The 18,011-nt window shown below is 36.3% G+C and overlaps 1 protein-coding gene across 1 annotated transcript; it reads right to left on the bottom strand.

Moving 5' to 3' along the window:
* Window positions 1–2,004: 2,004 nt before the first annotated feature.
* LOC139721927 (tetraspanin-4-like) lies at window positions 2,005–16,950 on the bottom strand. The gene is made up of 7 exons (XM_071633251.1): window positions 16,819–16,950; window positions 11,155–11,246; window positions 9,906–10,097; window positions 8,113–8,292; window positions 4,652–4,792; window positions 3,210–3,293; window positions 2,005–2,073 (listed from the first exon to the last, which is right to left on the bottom strand). Exons 2-7 carry the CDS (start codon window positions 11,215–11,217, stop codon window positions 2,005–2,007), a joined length of 729 nt encoding a protein of 242 aa, XP_071489352.1. The 5' UTR covers window positions 11,218–11,246; window positions 16,819–16,950.
* Between the last annotated feature and the right edge of the window lie 1,061 nt (window positions 16,951–18,011).

The raw sequence follows: 18,011 nt of genomic DNA on the forward strand, positions 1-18,011 counted from the left end.
AAACAGTGTTAACATCAACAAACTACATGCATTGAGTATAAAACAATAAACCACAGTTCGATATTGGTTGCGATCGTAATTGAAACATTACATGCCATTGTTCAAGCACAGTCATTACCAGAACCATAATTATCTTTACAAGAGAAACACATCGGATGTGTTTTTAATAGTTTTATTCATTACTGACTGAGATTATGATCTACACGATTTTATAAACGGGCTGTCTGAGTAACTCGCAAACAACACAGCTTATGAGCAACGACATGCAAAGTGTGGTAAATTAAAGCATCCACTCTACTTTTAAACGGACGTACGTGGTTGATATGATATCGTTAGAGTAAAGGCGTACTTTTAGCAGGGAGCAGGACATTGAAAACGACATAAATCAAATATTAAGACACGACAAAAAAAAAAGGAAAAGGTGTAGTGTTTTAAACTTGACATGTTTTCACGAAAACAGTCATATTATGTATGACATCCGATATGATACATAATATGACTGTTTCATAAAATGATCCATATCATTTATAGATCGCCCACATTTTCGACGCAACCACTGGTTTGTTCGCCAAAACATGACATTACACCGTCCATAGCCTTTTTCTACATCATTGACAAAATCAATCATTCAAAACTGTTGGGGGATATACTAATGCCAATCATCTCATTTATTATCTTATTATTTTCTGTGATACTGTTGTAACGTGACACAATATGTACTCTGTTCTATAGCGCCTTGAGTATCTTTTTTAGGTAGAAATGAGCGCTTTACACTCTTAAAACATCCGAGTCAGAACTGACCCGGAACTGGGTCCGTTGGGGTCACACACCGTTCCGCGGGGTCAGAAATGACAAGTAATGGGGTCAGATATGACCCATTCAGAGTCATGAATTGGGTCAGGGTGACCCTATTCGGGATCTTCATGACCAAATTCCAAGTCATTTTTGACCCGGAACGGTGTGTAACCCCAACGGACCCAGTTCCGGATCAGTTCTGACTCGGATGTTTTAAGAGTGTATAAGAGTCTCACTATTATTATTATTATTATTATTATTATTATTATTATTATTATTATTATTTCGATTCTCGTTTCTTATGAAACGTATTGTGAAAAGAATGACTGAATGTAAGTGAATGCAACACTTTGATATGAGGCCATAACATTATAACCTCATGCATGTCACTGCGACTGATATTTAGATAAACTTTATCTTTTAGATAAAATCCACATTGTATTATATAATTATTTCGATATGATTTTTCAGGAAACTTCACTGTTGCTTGCTCTATCACACCACCATTGTTTTCTCCTATCCATGGATTAACATTAACTTGATCTAATTCTTTTCATAATGTAATCGTTTTGCCATTACAGCTGACACTTTTTTTTTTTAAACACGTCGAACTATTAGACAAAGTTACAACTGGGTGACTTCAATGCCACCGATCAACTAAATCCAGGTTTACACATAGAACACGCTACAATATGTAGTTAGAAACAAATTCGCACTAAATCAACTTATGATGACTTATGATTGTAAACCTAGGTTTTACGCAACACTCGATAGTTCCTGCTATTAAAATAGCAAATCAATATCTGTTCGTATTTATCGATTATAGATGGAACTTAAAATTATTATTTTTTTTAAGGAAGTTCTACAAATTGAAAATATGTATACACATTGTACATGAAATACTGTCGCCTTTCCATCGATACCATTTCTATTCGCATCCCTTTTATTGGAAAGGAGGATAATCGTACCATTGTCTGGTTACAAAGTGGGTATATCGGTATATCATTTTTTCTAGACAATCTATAGTGGACGAGAAAACCGATTTCGCAATCTTTCGCCAACTTCACAAGGAGTGGTGAGAGAGGGCGCCCTTTGCTATCATTGCTGCTAACTGTGCTACAAGCTGATCATTCTCGATGGCCAAGGGGTGAAGACATATATAATATATTCTATGTACATTTTCGTAAAAAAGGAAAACATATAGGCGTATTAGACAAAGTTCCCTCCTGCCTGACTCGTTCTCTTCCACATGGAGTAGGCTAGACCAATGCCGAAAAGCTGAAATACAATAAAAAAGAAAGGAGCTATCATTTCAACTGACCACAAAGAATTTACATGATACCTCATGTATTTGTTTGTTTTTTGTTTTGTTTTGTTTCATTCTACTCTATGCGATCACGGGACATTAATGTTCTCGATCATCTAAGTAGGGCTGTTTTTCATAGAGTCCTTGAATACAATGCTACAATAACAAAAACAAAAATGATACATCAATGAGCAAAATGTGGTTGTCAAAACAACAAGAAGTCATGTACTTGTTATAGGTTATGATCATTCTTCTTATAACCATTACCACTACTAGTAGTTGCTGAGGTAGTAATGTAGCAGTCATAGTGGTAGTGCCGTCGCTATTATTATTTACACTTGGTGTAGCTATTGCTGTTACTAAATCATCATAATAAAATATAGCCATTTACTTCATACTCCGTATTCAAGGTCTTCAGGATCTCCGTAGGTCGCAAGACGCGTTACCATGGTTACTTCTACTACTACAGACCCCATCACATAATAAAGGTATATTCAGAAGATCGCACGTTTGCCATGAATAAAGTATATTTCAAATAACATTGTTACTGATCACCGTTTCAGATATGAAGTAGCTTTTTGAAAATGAAGCATATCAGAAGCACTTGCGGAGAAGAAGAAAATTGTATAGTCCGTGTATATTTTGCGCTGATGATTATTCTCATCATCAGTGAATTCTGTATAAAGATAGTGAAGGGGTTCCCACAGTGTGCAGAGTTTAAATCACGGTTCCCCGGGTGAACCGTCCACCGGGTGCTCCCACGCTCTTACCCCTTGTCACCCTTGGCCTGTCAGTCACATTGTGAGACTAGAATCCCGTTTCAACGGACCTTACCGCGGCAACGTCGCGACAACGTCCGGAGAACACAACCCTATTTCATTTTCGGATTAACGAACCTTCGGAATAACGAACCTTCGGAATAACGCCACAAATGTTCTTATTAACGAACCCTTTTTCATTTTCGGATTAACGAACCTCTAGGTATAGGAAATGTGTGTTTCGGATTAACGAACCTTCGGAATAACGAATCTTCGGAATAACGAACAGCACCCGCTAAAATGGTGCTTTAGCCACATGGCTAATTCCACCCCTAGTCCTCTGGTCTCACCTGGAAAATAGCGACGATGATGGCAACGATGCCCATGATGTGTGCCTTGGATTCCAGCTCCATAATCACCGCCCCTTTGCATCCCTTGAGAAAAACGATAATCACAAAATAATCATGTCGGTAGGTACGTGCCTTTCATTTCATGGATTGGCATAAAAACATTAATGAATCCATGCATGTTATCAGGATTTGAGGAGGAGGAACGAGAAGAAAGAAAGAAGAAAGAGGGGAGATAGAATAGCTCAAGAAAAAAATTATATAATATGATGATGATGATGACGACGATGATGATGATGATGATGATGATGACGATGACGATGATGATGATGGTGATGGTGATGGTGATGGTGATGGTGATGATGATGACGACGATGATGATGATGATGACGATGATGATGATGATGGTGATGGTGATGATGATGGTGATGGTGATGGTGATGGTGATGGTGATGGTGATGGTGATGGTGATGGTGGTGGTGATGATGGTGATGATGGTGATGGTGGTGGTGGTGGTGATGATGGTGATGATGATCGTTGATGGTGATGGTGGTGGTGATGGTGATGGTGATGATGGTGATGGTGGTGGTGGTGATAATGATGGTGATGATGATCGTTGATGGTGATGATGGTGATAATGATGAAATCCAAAGAATCCAAAAGAAGGACAAATATTTAGAAAACTGTAAGCTGGAAAGGAATATGAGGAAAAAATAGATAGAGGAAGTGGAAGATTAAAAGCGCAAGGACTTAGTTTACAATAAAGAAGAATCTGATGCCTAAGAACGCAACAAAAGGAAAAGAACACGGACAAGAACATTGAAAATGGAAAAGAAGATGGAAGAAAATGCGGCAAAAGAAAATTTGACATAAGACACACACAAAAAAAGAAAAGATATATGATCAGATTAAAAAAGAAGAAAATGAAGAGATCGAGAGATCGAGAGGAGAGAGAATAAGAATGAAGAAGAAAAATAGCAAGGAGAACAAAGAAGACGTAAAAAGACTACAACCATCGACAAGAGGGGGCAGACAAGTGAGTAACTAGTCCTAATTAAAGGGGATACTCGGTGGGGGGGGGGGGGGAGAGGGAGATCTGACATTTCGTATTCAATAATTGATTATAATTCACGTTACGAATAATCTTCGCAATATGCTAAGTGAAAAGGGAATTGTGTTTACGCCGTCAAGCCCGGACAATCTTGCCTGGGATGCAATCACCACAAGGACAAGTAACACCCAGGACACCTTTCACTGACAAAATATAAATTCAATAACTCTCGACTAGGCTATAGGCTTTATGAGGCGGAGATGAAGGCTTGCAGTAAACCAACTTGATGGACTTTTTGTAGATTTCATGAGACTGTTTTCATACAAGAGGACGGCAGAAGAAAAGGAAACGAAGATAGAGGGAATCCAGAGATCTAAAGACGGGAGCAACCTACTCGGACGAATTTCTCTGACGCCAGGTCTCGGCCGCACTCTGGGGCGTAGAAGAGACAACAAGAGTCCGGGGTCTGCTGCGGCCGGTAGTTTGCGGTCGACGTCCACCAGTCCGTGTGGTTGAACACGCCGCAGCATCCCAGCTGCAACATTGATGGAAAAATGGAGAAAGACGTTCATGGTAGTTATGGCACTTTTTTTTTTTTTTATTGAGAACCACATCAAATAATATCAATTTTACTTCATTTCAATTTATTTTAGTATTTCTCACATATATTACAATTCAATTCAATTCATCTTCATTTTCACTTCCATCAAATAAACAAAGAAACTATATACATTGCATATGTACAGGATATTTGTAATACTTGCAGAACATAATTTGACAAGGTACATTAATATGAAAATGAGAAGTAGATGCGATTACATCTTTGTTGATATACATAAAGCGTATTATACAAGTCAACTAAGGATGAGGATGGAAGTGGAGGGTCCCACTAAGAAGCAGAGCTTTTACGATATGGGACCCTCAGAAAATACACAAGACAGCAATGTAAAACAAAATAAACGAACCGATGTCAGCTGACATCAAGATGATTGGGAAGGGAAAAAGAAAGAAAAGGAAAAAAAAAGAGAGAAAAAAGAGAAAAAAAGGGGAAAGGGGAAAAACTACAGCACGTGCCATCGTGGACGCAGGCAATCTAGATTCCATAATTCAAAATAAGTGATGAAATACAAGCTGGATTTGATGTAATGCAAAACATTTTTTATACGTAATTATGTTGATAAGAATGCAGGAGAAAAAGAGAATTAACACATCGTTATATTTAGAACACAGACAGGGACTTGATTAGAAGGAGGACTTATGTAAAAAAGAATGATGACTTGACTGAGATATAAAGGGAAACTAACTCGGTTGGATATTATAAAATTTCAATAAAAATGATTTTAATTTATTCTTGAAGGAATTCAGAGATTGAGCTGTTGTAATATTGTTGGGAAGGGAATAAAGTATATTACTACGAAAATTATATAAACCATAGATTAGATGAAAATTCACTGGAATGTACAAAAGTCTTGAGGTGATATGAACACAAGGTCTGTAAACATAAGAGTTGAACTACGGTCATAATGCGAGAAATATGATGGGGCCTGCGTGAAAGCAAGCTTGTACAGCCGCAGGTCCCGTGATAAATCAGATAAATGAAGACAAAAAAAAAAAGAGAAAAGAAAGTATGATTTGTCACATTGCTAGCTAAAACTTTTTTTCGGGGATTGTGTAGGTTACTGAAGGAGAAAGACATTAACCACCATCAACTTTTGGTTTTGTTTTACTTGAAGTTTTGAGTGGAAACTATAAAAGTCGAAGTGCATTTCCTTGAAAGACATTTCAGAAAGAGAAAACAGGCAAAAAATGAAATGAACGTAGGATGATAATTTTATGGAGACTTTGTTCCGTATTTTTGATAACGTGTTTGCAACTGCGTACTTTTTAAAAATGTCACGCACTAGCCTCCTGAATTAATCACGTTTTGACTAAAAAAAGACATGCAGTAAAACCTGCTCTAATGACCACCTGTCAAGTGTAAAATAAATCATAATTACATCATTTTTCTTAACTGGTCATTGTAGACAACATGCACTTGACGTTTTATCTGTATGTTAAAACCAACAACCGTTTAGTTATAGATCAAATACTTTGCACAAGTAATGCCAGCCAAACCAACCGCTTGATTTTTGTAAAGTTAACGGAATACAACGAGAAGTTGTACAGAATATATCGCAAAACAAGTAGTTTGCAAATCTCTTGTGCAAAAAGTTTGTACACGTTTATTAGCCTATAAAAGCATTTAATGTTGAAAGTATGCTATGTATAGGTCCATTTGTCTACATATTGTTGCTCGTTCCTTTCTGTGTTTGGTCCAGGTGATACGAAAAGAGTAAAACTCAAATATTCAAGTAAAAACTTCTCCATCAGAAGAGGCTTCTATCAAGACTAAGCAATGTCCTTTAAAATGGAGATCCTTTTATATTTGTTTCTAGTCGGGTGCAATTTATAACTCCGCATTTTATTATGAATGTATTTCACAAATTAATTGATCTATGTGGAAAGGTTATTCATCGTGTTGTCAATACATTTGACACTATACTTTAATTGGATTAATGCTTTGAGTTCTTACAGTGCCAATTGGTAGGCCTATAGAAAACAACAGCAACAAGAACAAAACATTGCTTTGTGCATTTTTAGTCCCTGACATAGAAACGTATCGGATGGTGAGGTGATCGCATGATGAACGTAAAGCCCGCTGCGCACTAACCAGCTAACGGTAACACCAAAGATAGTTATTTTTTCGTAGAGAGTAACCGAAGCGTCTTGGTAACACGCTTTCATGGACGACTGTACGACTGGCAGGCTTTGGATCCGAAATGAATCACAGTGGCTTCAGAATTAACGTGCTTGTTTAGTTTGGATCCAAAGTCTGTCAGTCGTATAGTCGTGAGTTGTAGAGTGTATGGCGGACTACCATGGATTATCTACACTGTCGAAAGTCCATGGCACAAAACGTGGACTAGCGATTGAAGAGGGCGCTGTTGCATAATGTGCCATCTCCATTTACAAAGACCAAAGATGTAATTAAAGCTGATATACGAGTACTTGATAACCGTCAGTCAAAGTCTGCAAAGGTCGTATTCCATAGTGCGTACGATCTTTTTTTTTATAGGTTCAATGGTCGTTCACAATTCCCTCATTATTCGTAGTTCACATTCCGGCCTATTCAAGAGACGGGCTAAGATTTTATTTTAACCATTTTCGGCGTACCGGAAACGCTTCTATCGGGACGCTCAAAACATGAAAAATGCGTAATTTAGTAAATTCAAAGATGTGTGTCAATTGGATTGGATGACACCGTAACAGCCAGCGTGAGTCTGTGCAACATCTCGTTCTCCCTTTATAGGGACTGTACAGTACTGGTTGAGGTGAGGATTCAGCTTGTAACGTTTTGCGAGATATGTAAAAAACACTCTATGAAATGTTAAAGAGTATACAATTCTAGGGGGAATCAAAAATTTATTTGATGAATTTCGGTTTTGAAATGACTGAGATATCTAAAAACAAGGTAAAACAAAGAGATCCTCATAAAAGTCGTGGCCTGTCAATTTAATTAGGATTCCTTTTTTGGATATCTCAGCCATTTCAAGACCAATTTTCATTAAATAAACGTTGAATCCTTCTTAAAATTACATGCTATTTCATATTTCATAAGATGTTTCTCTTTATCTCACCAAAAAAAAAAAATGTTATAAACCTGATGTTAGGTCTCGACCAAAACTATTCGATCCCTTTAACAACCTAGATTTGACTTTGGTTGGACTCTTTTCTTCAGTTTCAGTTTTAAGTGTTAGTTTGTTTTGATGAATAGAATACTTGAAATCCTGAACTGCTGATTGCAGTACGTCTTACCGTGGACTGCATCCTATCCCAAGCCTTGGTCAGACCGGCCTCTCCCGGGGAGTTGTACTTGTTCAGTCCGCCTGCTCGGAGCTCGTTAGCCACGTACTTAGCTACCTGCCATCGGTAAGCGAAGCCGAGACCGCCAGCTGTGACCCCCAGGATGAACACCCCAACCATGACAACGAAATACTGTGAGAAAAAAAAAAAGGAACACAAAAAGGAATATTTAGATTGTGCATTCGTCTTAATTATACTTTCTCATTCTCTTACATGTCTTATCAGATTGAAAAAGTTTTAATCACGCTATTTCCTATCAGTTTGTGTATCATTATTGTATGTTTCATCCCCTATATGTATTCATTATCTATAGAAACTGAATATGTGTTGTTCAAAGCCTGTAGAAATTTCAAGATTTCGTGGGCAACGGGTTAGAGAAACTTCCAGTGATGCGATATAAAATTCAGTTCAGACCATTTGTTTGCAACAAGAGCAAACCAAAGTGTTATATCCTTCGACTTTTTCCTAGTTTCACGTTTCGTATCGGTCTGCCTTACCTTGACACTTTCGACCCTTGTTAAAGGGAAATTTCTCCCTGTCGACAAGCTGACGTTCGTGTATTACAGTTATTTAAAAAAAAAACCCCTCTATCAGACAATAGATCTAGATAATTTTCACAATCTTATCCCAAAGCTGTTTTGTCATCCAGCCAGTGCACGTTCTAGCTTATACGATATGTGGTGTTTTTTTTATTCCAAAATACATGCAACATGTTTCGAGGCTGTTGTGATTGCACTTTACATTGGGAATTTATTTAAAAAGTTTCAAACTTCAGAATATCACGTCATGCTTGCGTGGTGCTCCCATAATTCGTACTGTAAACTAAATGGCGGCTAAAAAGCACTTCCAAACATGTTTGTATTAAGCGCTATATAAATATTTCATATTATTATTATTATTATTATTATTATTATTATTATTATTATTATCATTACTATTACTATTATTATTGTTATTATTAGTAGTAATATTATTATTATTACTATATACTATCATTATCATTGTTATTATTATCATTGTTATTATTAACTGTGGCATAGTGGATAAGACTCTAGACTCCCAATCGGAGGATTCGAATTCGAATCCCGCCCAGTGCAAAATGTTTTTACCCTCCATGTTCCTCTCGACCCAGGTGTATAAATGGGTTCCTAGCAATGCCAGGGTAATAATAATGGCAGGGCCCACTGGTAGAGCAGTGGCAACACTGAAGAGGCTACCCTGGGTAAATAAGACCTAATTTAACGTATTATTGTTATTATTATTGTTATCATTATTATTATTACTATTATTATTATTATTATCATTATTATTATCGTTATCATTATTATCATCATCATTATTATTATTAACATTATCATTATTATTACTACTACTACTATTATTATTATCATTATTATTATTATTATTATTAACACACTCAACTTCACTGACGACATCGTTTGCGAGACGCATACGTGAAACATTCCTTAAGACGTCATTATGTCTCAGTCTTGATTGTATAGTTAACATCGTGATCCATACAAGATACTCTACTTAACTTAATTTTTCTGTTTTTTCTCCTTCCTTCTTATTGCCAAGCATGTCTTTAATTCATCTTTTAATTGTCCATCTATACTGTTGAAGTGTATTTTGTGCGTGTTTTTCTTATGTACACGGTTGTTTGCATGAGGTCGAGTGTGTATCTTGTTCTGTTGAGCTTTTGTGTAGCTTTGTTTTGAAGGTTTCTTTTTTGTAGCGTGTTATACCGCTAAAAGAAGACTTGAGTGCTCCTTGATCGCGCCGTAGGCCCCGACGAAAGACACGACCAGGACAATGACTCCGACGATGATGAGTATGTTGGCGGCGTTCATGAAAGGCATGCTGGGAAGGAGGGTCATGAAGGGCCCCTCCTTAATGTGCAGGTGTGCCCCAGTACCCAGCAGCACCGCTCCACACAGCTGTCGAAATCAAAACGAAGCAGATTATGATACACAATGTGAACATTACATAGTCATTCTTTCAATCATAATCATCATGCACATGCTCACAAGCATAAACACACACACACACACACACACACACACACACACACACACACACAAACACACACAAACACACACACATATACACAGACACATACATGTATCATCCTGCTATTCTTTATGATGAATATCATTACATCGACAATTCAGGGTTGCCTCAGAGGGTGAAATAAGGTGTGACGGTTAAAAATGAAGAGGGAAAAACCCCGGAAAGAAAAGACAGAAAGTTTTAGTGTTATGTAAGACAGATCACAAATATCTGGAACGCAACTACCATCAATGTAAACAAAAAACAAAATCTGACATAATCGTACTTTAAAGGGATGGTACAGTATTGGTGGAGATGGAAAATTGGACTTTAACTTTTTTTTGCGAGATACCAAGAAAACACTTATGAAATAGTACAGAGCATACCATTTTAAGAGGAATTCAAAGTTTATTTGATGGAAATTGGGTTTGGAATAGCTGAAACATCCAAAAAAAAAGTTAAACAAAACAATTGTAATAGAATGTGGGTCCCACACTTTATAAGGATCACTCTGTTTCGGATATTTCAGCCATTTCAAAATCAAATTTCATCAAATAAACATTGAAATCCTCATGGAATTACATGCTCTTTCATATTTTCATAAGAGGTTTCTCACTATTTCACCAAAAAATGATAAAACCTGAAGTTAAGTCTCAACCAAATCTATATGATCCCTTTAAAGTGTATTAATGACAAAGAAAAATACACGTGTACCACGTACGTCAAACACATGTATTCATTGAAACAGACACATTTTTGGGAGCTTCCTGAAACATCTGTGAAAATCCTTACAGGAGCAATTTCTTTGGCAAGTTTTTGAATAGACATGGAAACATTCTTAACATAATATCTGCTTCAAAAAGGAACCCAATACACACAGCTCTTAATGGTCCTGATCAGAGCTAACTAACTAACTAACTAACTAACTAAACCAAGTCTACTTACGAAGAAAAGGACATTAAAGGCGACGAGTAGATACTTCGTACACTGTCCGTCCCCGCTCACCATATTGGTTTCTCTGCCTCAATTCCAACAATCTATACGATACAGTAAGAATAAAGGATGGATTAAAATAACATTTATTTGACAGCAAAAACATAACAATGACGACAACAACAACAACAACAAGTGTAAACGCAACAGCAGCAGAAAACAAAAACAAAAACAAAAAAGGAAACAAAACATTGCACAAAAAAACTAACTTTTTAGCATCCAAAGCGGATATGCAATGAATGCTCGAGTTTGAAATATTGGTATGATTTGCGCAGGACCAATCAGCCACTAGCCTACAGTCACAGGATAAAACATTGCTTTATTTTGTGCCCTCTTTTTAATCAGGTCATACATCGAAATAGGCAAATGAAAACAAATGATAAAACCTAAGAACAGGAGTTGATGTTCTTAAAAAAAAGAAAAAAGAGAAAAAAGAAAGAATATAATAATATCTATATATTATTCCATTCTTTCTTTTTCTCTTTTGTCTTTTTTTAAGGACAAACAACAGTAACTGTTTAAAACAACTCTTGTACGAAGCCATTCGGATAAAGTCATCTGAGAAGGCCTGATTGAGAACTGTACTCCATGATGATTATGACGAAATGTAATTAAGGATAAGTTCACCTTCATACACATGTGAATTGAGTGAATGCAGCAAACTTAGTAGAACACAGGTCATCACTGAAGTTTGGGGAAAATCGTACAATCCGTTCAAAAGTTATGAATTTTTAAAGTATCTGCGCAGTCACTGCTTGGTGAGAAGACTACTGCAGTGTATGATGTTAGAACGATATAAAGGAAAAAATAAAGAGAATTTTACAAAATTTTATTTTTTGAAAAAAAAGTTCACATTTCCTCGACTTGTCACTGACGTACGTTATGGGTATTATTCCCCCCCCCCCCCTGCCTTCTGAAGGAGGAAAGTCCAGCGTTCTTTTATTATCCGAGAAAAGTGACAGAATTTCCTTATGTTTTCTTTAGTATAGTTGTACACACGTGACATCACAAGCTATAGTAGTCTTGTCGTCCAGCAGTGACTGAGCAAAAACTTAAAAATTCAGAACTTTTGAATGGATTGTACGATTTTCCTCAAACTCTCACTGTTGCGTTCTACTAGTATTACGGCATTCACTCAATCCACATGTCTAGGAAGGTGGACTTGTCCTTTATATTGCATGGGGGAGGGGGAAGTGGTGGCTATTGTAGCGATTTGTTATGCATGTTATACAAGGGCTACCCGGCTCAATATTTCTATCTCTGCACAAGATACGTTTGCCTCATTTCATATTTAATTGTTTTATTTTTTTCTCTGCGCTTCCTGCCAACAAAGCCGTAAAACATGACTATCATGGGATCAAAATGAGTATAATTTGACAGATATCATTTCGCACACATTAAGGACCGTTGTGTAACTTGTATTACACGGACGATATAACAAACTAATGACCTCTTTCAGGAAAATGTGCAAATAGCGCATGTGTCAGTCAGCAGCTATCCTATGACATAAGTTTGAGAAGTAAAGTCATGAGAACTTAAGTGTCTACATCCTATACGTCGAGACAAATTCAGTGTTGCTATACAGGCACGCTCGCAGTGCTATCGACGATGACAATGTTATTATGAATGTCGACATTGCTGAGGATAACGATGACGGTGATGATCATGACATTTTATTTTCAATTGATGCGTAAAAGGCACCCGCACGTAATCATTTCGTATAAAAAAAAATGTGTTGTTCATTTGTGTTAATCATCAACCTGTATCAATGTACAACTGTAACTAACTCTTCAAATATGGTATAAGAAATTCAATTCAATTCAATTTAATAGTTTATTTCCATCGCCAAAAAAGAAAAAGAAAACACGATTCAAAGCGATACAAGTTGTCGATTTGTCTTTCATCCATCTGATAAGGACAGTTTTTGGGGTTTTTTTTCGAATACAATATAAAGTATATGCACAAGATGTCATAGAAAAAGAAACAATGTACACTTTGTCAACTGGCTTTCTGTTATATTCTTATGAAAAACGAATGCAAAAATGAAATCAACTCAAATCAATCAAATCACGACATGGCAATAATGATAAAGTAATACGCAGACAAAAAGATATCGACAAAGCATCATTGATTTCAACAAAATTATGACCGGTACAACAACAACAACAACAACAACAACAACAACAACAACAACCTGCTACTATATATATACATACATACTATACTACTATAACTATATTACATACTGACATATATAGCTGCCATATGTAGTGAAATAATCATGACGATAACGTTTGCGCGTACCTGCAGTTCTATTGAGAACATCTATGAACACTTATACACTAAGGAGAATGCATAAAAAATGTAAACATGAATAAAGTCCAGAAAAACGGCGCATCACGGAACTGAAAATGTTACTCATCGCGCATGAACTTGACATTTCAGCGACTAGCGAAATCCTAATGTTGTTCTTGTTTTTGTTTTGTACTGTTTAATTTTTGTTCTGCCTTGTTTGTTGGGGGAAGTTCGATTTGAGACGAACTTCCTCTGGGGGCTGTGTTTTCGACGTTAGCGGGACCCAACCCTACCCTATGACTCACCGGGTGGGAAGTGATAGACTGCCTAACTAAATCTCCCGCTACCGCTATAACGAGCTTTATGTATCCCGCTTCTGGCGTCAGCTCGATGTATTGGGGGTTTATATAGGGACGTTCGTATACATTCTTTCTTCAAACTTCGAATTTGTTGACGTGTACATGGTATAGAAATAAGAATTCTTATCTGTAAGTGAAGTATGATGGTGTGAATATGCGGTCTATATGCTTCTGAACTGAACAAAATTTACTGAGTCTATGAATCTTTCATGCAGAAATCTTATCTTTAAGTGAAATATAATTGTAATGATGTGAATACATTTATGTTATTTATGCTTCTGAAGTGAAGAAGAAAATTAAATTGAAAGTTTGTTAAGTGAATGATTTCACAAGAGCATTAATTCTGAAGTTGTGAAATATGATTATACCCTTCCCCACCGGCATGTTTGTGCGTATTATGGACACTTCTGCATGTTCTGTGTGCTTCTTAGTTATGCTTTTATTCGAATAAAACACTACAATATTTTTCCCTACAATGCCCACTAATTTTCTTTAAAATCATGTCTAAACCTTATCAATCCCTGACTTTGGTAAACCATGAGCATGATGAGGTTTTCCTGTCTTTCATGTATAGGGTTGAAACAATTAATAGTGATGCTATATACTGGCATCCGTTCTGGTACACTCTGAAAAAAAAATAAGAAGTTCTCCTTTGGACCTTTGCCAGTGTCACACTGAGAGCACCTTTACGGGTGCAATTTTGCACCTTTCAGACCAGTATCGACCTTTAAAAGTGCAACTTTTTCAATTCAATTCAATTCAATTCAATTCAATTCAATTCAATTCAATTCAATTCAATTCAATTCAATTTTTATTTTTCCATCCAGCAAGAAGTGAAACAAATATGATATAATATAAAAGCATGCGTAAAACAATCACAAGGAAAAAGAAATAGAAAACGAAAAGTCGTACGCTAACTAAGAAGATATCAAACCAAGATAATGTTATCAATCGAACTCATGAACATTTTGAAATGACTTAAATCGACCATTTCTAGCCAACGTAATAGAGTATACCGCTCTGATCTGGTTAGAATACAGAGAGAGAGAGAGAGAGAGAGAGAGAGAGCTTTGCATTTATATTAATATGCAAATTGGTGGAATTGTGTCCTTTTCTATGGTTACAAGGACACACACGCATGCACAACACACACACACACACACACACACACACACACACACACACACACACACACACACATATGGAATTGCGCAGGCATCGAAATTACGATATTGGCCATGTTGTGAGAAATGACGTTAACCTTTGCATTCATCACTGCTAAAACATTTGTGATACAGTGTATTGCTTCATTTTATAGCGAAAATGGCAAAATGGAGAGAACATTGAGAAAAAAAGAAGTATAAAAACATATGAGATATCTGATATTTCTTTAGATTTTGGTATCTTTACTATCACCTAACGTGTCCAGTGGTCCTGACAAAACATCGTAAAAAGGTTTTACATTCCATTGTAGTTTTTTCGGGTTCATCGAAAAACGTGACATGCTCGAGATCAATAATGGCTCATCCGGAACACACTATTAGCGTTCAAAGAAATATATAAAAAAGTGTGCGGTAATATTTCGTTTGTTTCAAGGGAAGCACTTTATTATTACCAGAGCCGTCTCTAGCTAGCTCTCTTATTAGTTTGGACAATTGCTACGCGTAATTTGACGAATACGACGGCAATGAAAACAATTGCAGTCATGATAATAATGATACAATACCAGAAACCAGAAACGATGAGGATTTATAATCATTACTTTATCATCATCATTATATATCATCATAAAGATTTTCGACAAGGTCGTTCCGCTGAAGTGGTTTACAGAAAACTATATAGTACCTCTTATCATTGTCGCTGTTATCATACGAACGAACGGAATTATATAATGTTGAAGGGAGGGGTAAGGTGTATTGCTTCTATGGGAAGAATTTCTTGAAGGTAACCCTCGGAAGTTACCTCCCCCCCCCCCCCCCCCCCGCCGTGTTTTCAGGTTTTCCTCTTTTTCGCTTTATCCCCTTATTTTTTTATATTTATTTATTCATTTTTTTATTTTATTTTTCTTTATTTTTTTTTATTTATTTATTTATTTATTTATTTATTTATTTATTTATTTATTTTTTTTTTTGGGGGGGGGGGGGGGGGGGAGTGGGAGAGCCACTCATTCCCTTTTTATGTTCCCTGATTATATTGCCGGTATATGTATACAGTATGCTAATACAAAGACGGTAATGTTGTTTTTTGATAAAATCTATTAACCAAACTTTATTTACAAAATATATATATATATATATATATATATATATATATATATATATTCACAGTGTAGATCCCAAAACAGTCCAAAGAAAAAGAACATGATAGGTGTTTATAAAGAATCTCCAATATTCAAAGGATTTTATAAGCCATTGAAATTCGACGTGATTCGAACATTGCTGATGATAGCCGAGATAAAAAAAAAAAAACAACAACAAACGAGCAGGCCTACATCACAAAATAGAACTTCCCATTCTAACATCGCTAATCATAATCAAAATAGCATTCTTCATCACGCATAAAAGAAATCGTCTTTACACCTATAATGGATTAACATAACCGATCGATAGGAAACAAACATAACTGTAGTGAACATCTACTTTATGCTCACATACGCTTTACTTTTAGTCTTATTTTCTTGGGTGCATCTGCACTTTAGCACCCATCAGTTTCGCTGTATGTAGGATATGCAAAGTGAGTTTACTGAACAACATTTCATGAATACAACATCGGAACAAACAAAAATCAACACCTATCACACTTGAAACTCGTGAGACAGTTTTTAACGCTTCTGAATGCACCATGGGTCTCGAGAATATCATGCGTAAACATCGAATTACTCCATCGCATAAGGAAAGTGCAGAGTGTTTTCATGCAACATGATTACAACACCCCTGACTGGGTACGTAGCGAGCTGACTTACCGATATTTTGATGAAAATCAGTTATGATCCGCAGAGGACAGGTTGTTTTGAAATTTCCTACGTCCTTGGAAGTTTGTTGAGATTAGTTTCTCCTTTTTTTTTTTCTTTCAGCTCACCAAACACACGACACAGCCGATATAAATATATGCAATGTAAAAGCGGGCTCGCATGTTCGCAAACGTCTTCATGTACCTAATTAGATCCGGATGTGGCGGCGAAAGCGCACGCAGTAACACTTATCCCGATCTTCATGTGTTGTCTTACTTGTACAGCCGTTAGGAAAAAACTAACCTGAATTCTACACAAGCCTCAGACGAGAAAGGAAGTCCTTTTATTACTCTAAGTGACTGTTGCAAAAGATTAGCTCAAAGAGAAATTCCTAATAAGAGGGGTATCTTTCGAGTGATAGATACTAGGTGACAAAATATCTTCTGCGTAACGGATGCCGATATTATACGTTGCAATTAACTTCAATCGGTAAGTGTAAATCATTGTAATGACAGATTTCAAAATTTAATGGTTGGCAATAGACCCTATAATAATGCAACTTGTAGTTGAAAAGTAACATTTCCATCATATAGCTATCCCTTCGTTCTGAATGAGCTTCCGTCGTCCCTATTATTAATAACATTATCAGAAAGCAATTAAAAGTAATATCAAACAGTTTCTATTTTCACAGCACGCCACTTCTCTTCAACCTCCTAGCCATGGTGTGATTCAACGAATCCGTTACGACATGATACGCCTAACTTTACCGTTATTCTCAGAATAAGGATTTTTTTCTTTTTCTTCTTTTCGAACTAACTTTTCCCGATAGTGATATCAGTAACGCGAATGCACCATGTTTTCATGCATTATTCTATAAGTTATAACCAATTAACTGAAATTAAACAAAGGAATATTGTGTTTGTGTGTATATATATATATATATATATATATGTGTGTGTGTGTGTGTGTGTGTGTGTGTGTTTTATTGGATTTCTCTATCTTAAGAGTTTCATATCGCTGTTCACGACTCTCGAATATAGTTTTGTAATGACTATAGAAATAACAATGAAAAGTCTTAGAATTAAATTTAAAGTGAACTTGAAACTGAATCCGTACCATTAAAACAATGTCTCTGTTTTTTCATATGACAGCAATCTTTAAATAGTAGGCCTATTTGATGTATTAAAAAACTTGGAGTGTAAAGT

This window comes from Diadema antillarum, unplaced genomic scaffold, assembly GCF_040938485.1.
Source record: "Diadema antillarum isolate AM-2024a unplaced genomic scaffold, OU_Dant_1.0 scf00000152, whole genome shotgun sequence".
Classification (NCBI taxonomy): Eukaryota; Metazoa; Echinodermata; class Echinoidea; order Diadematoida; family Diadematidae; genus Diadema; species Diadema antillarum.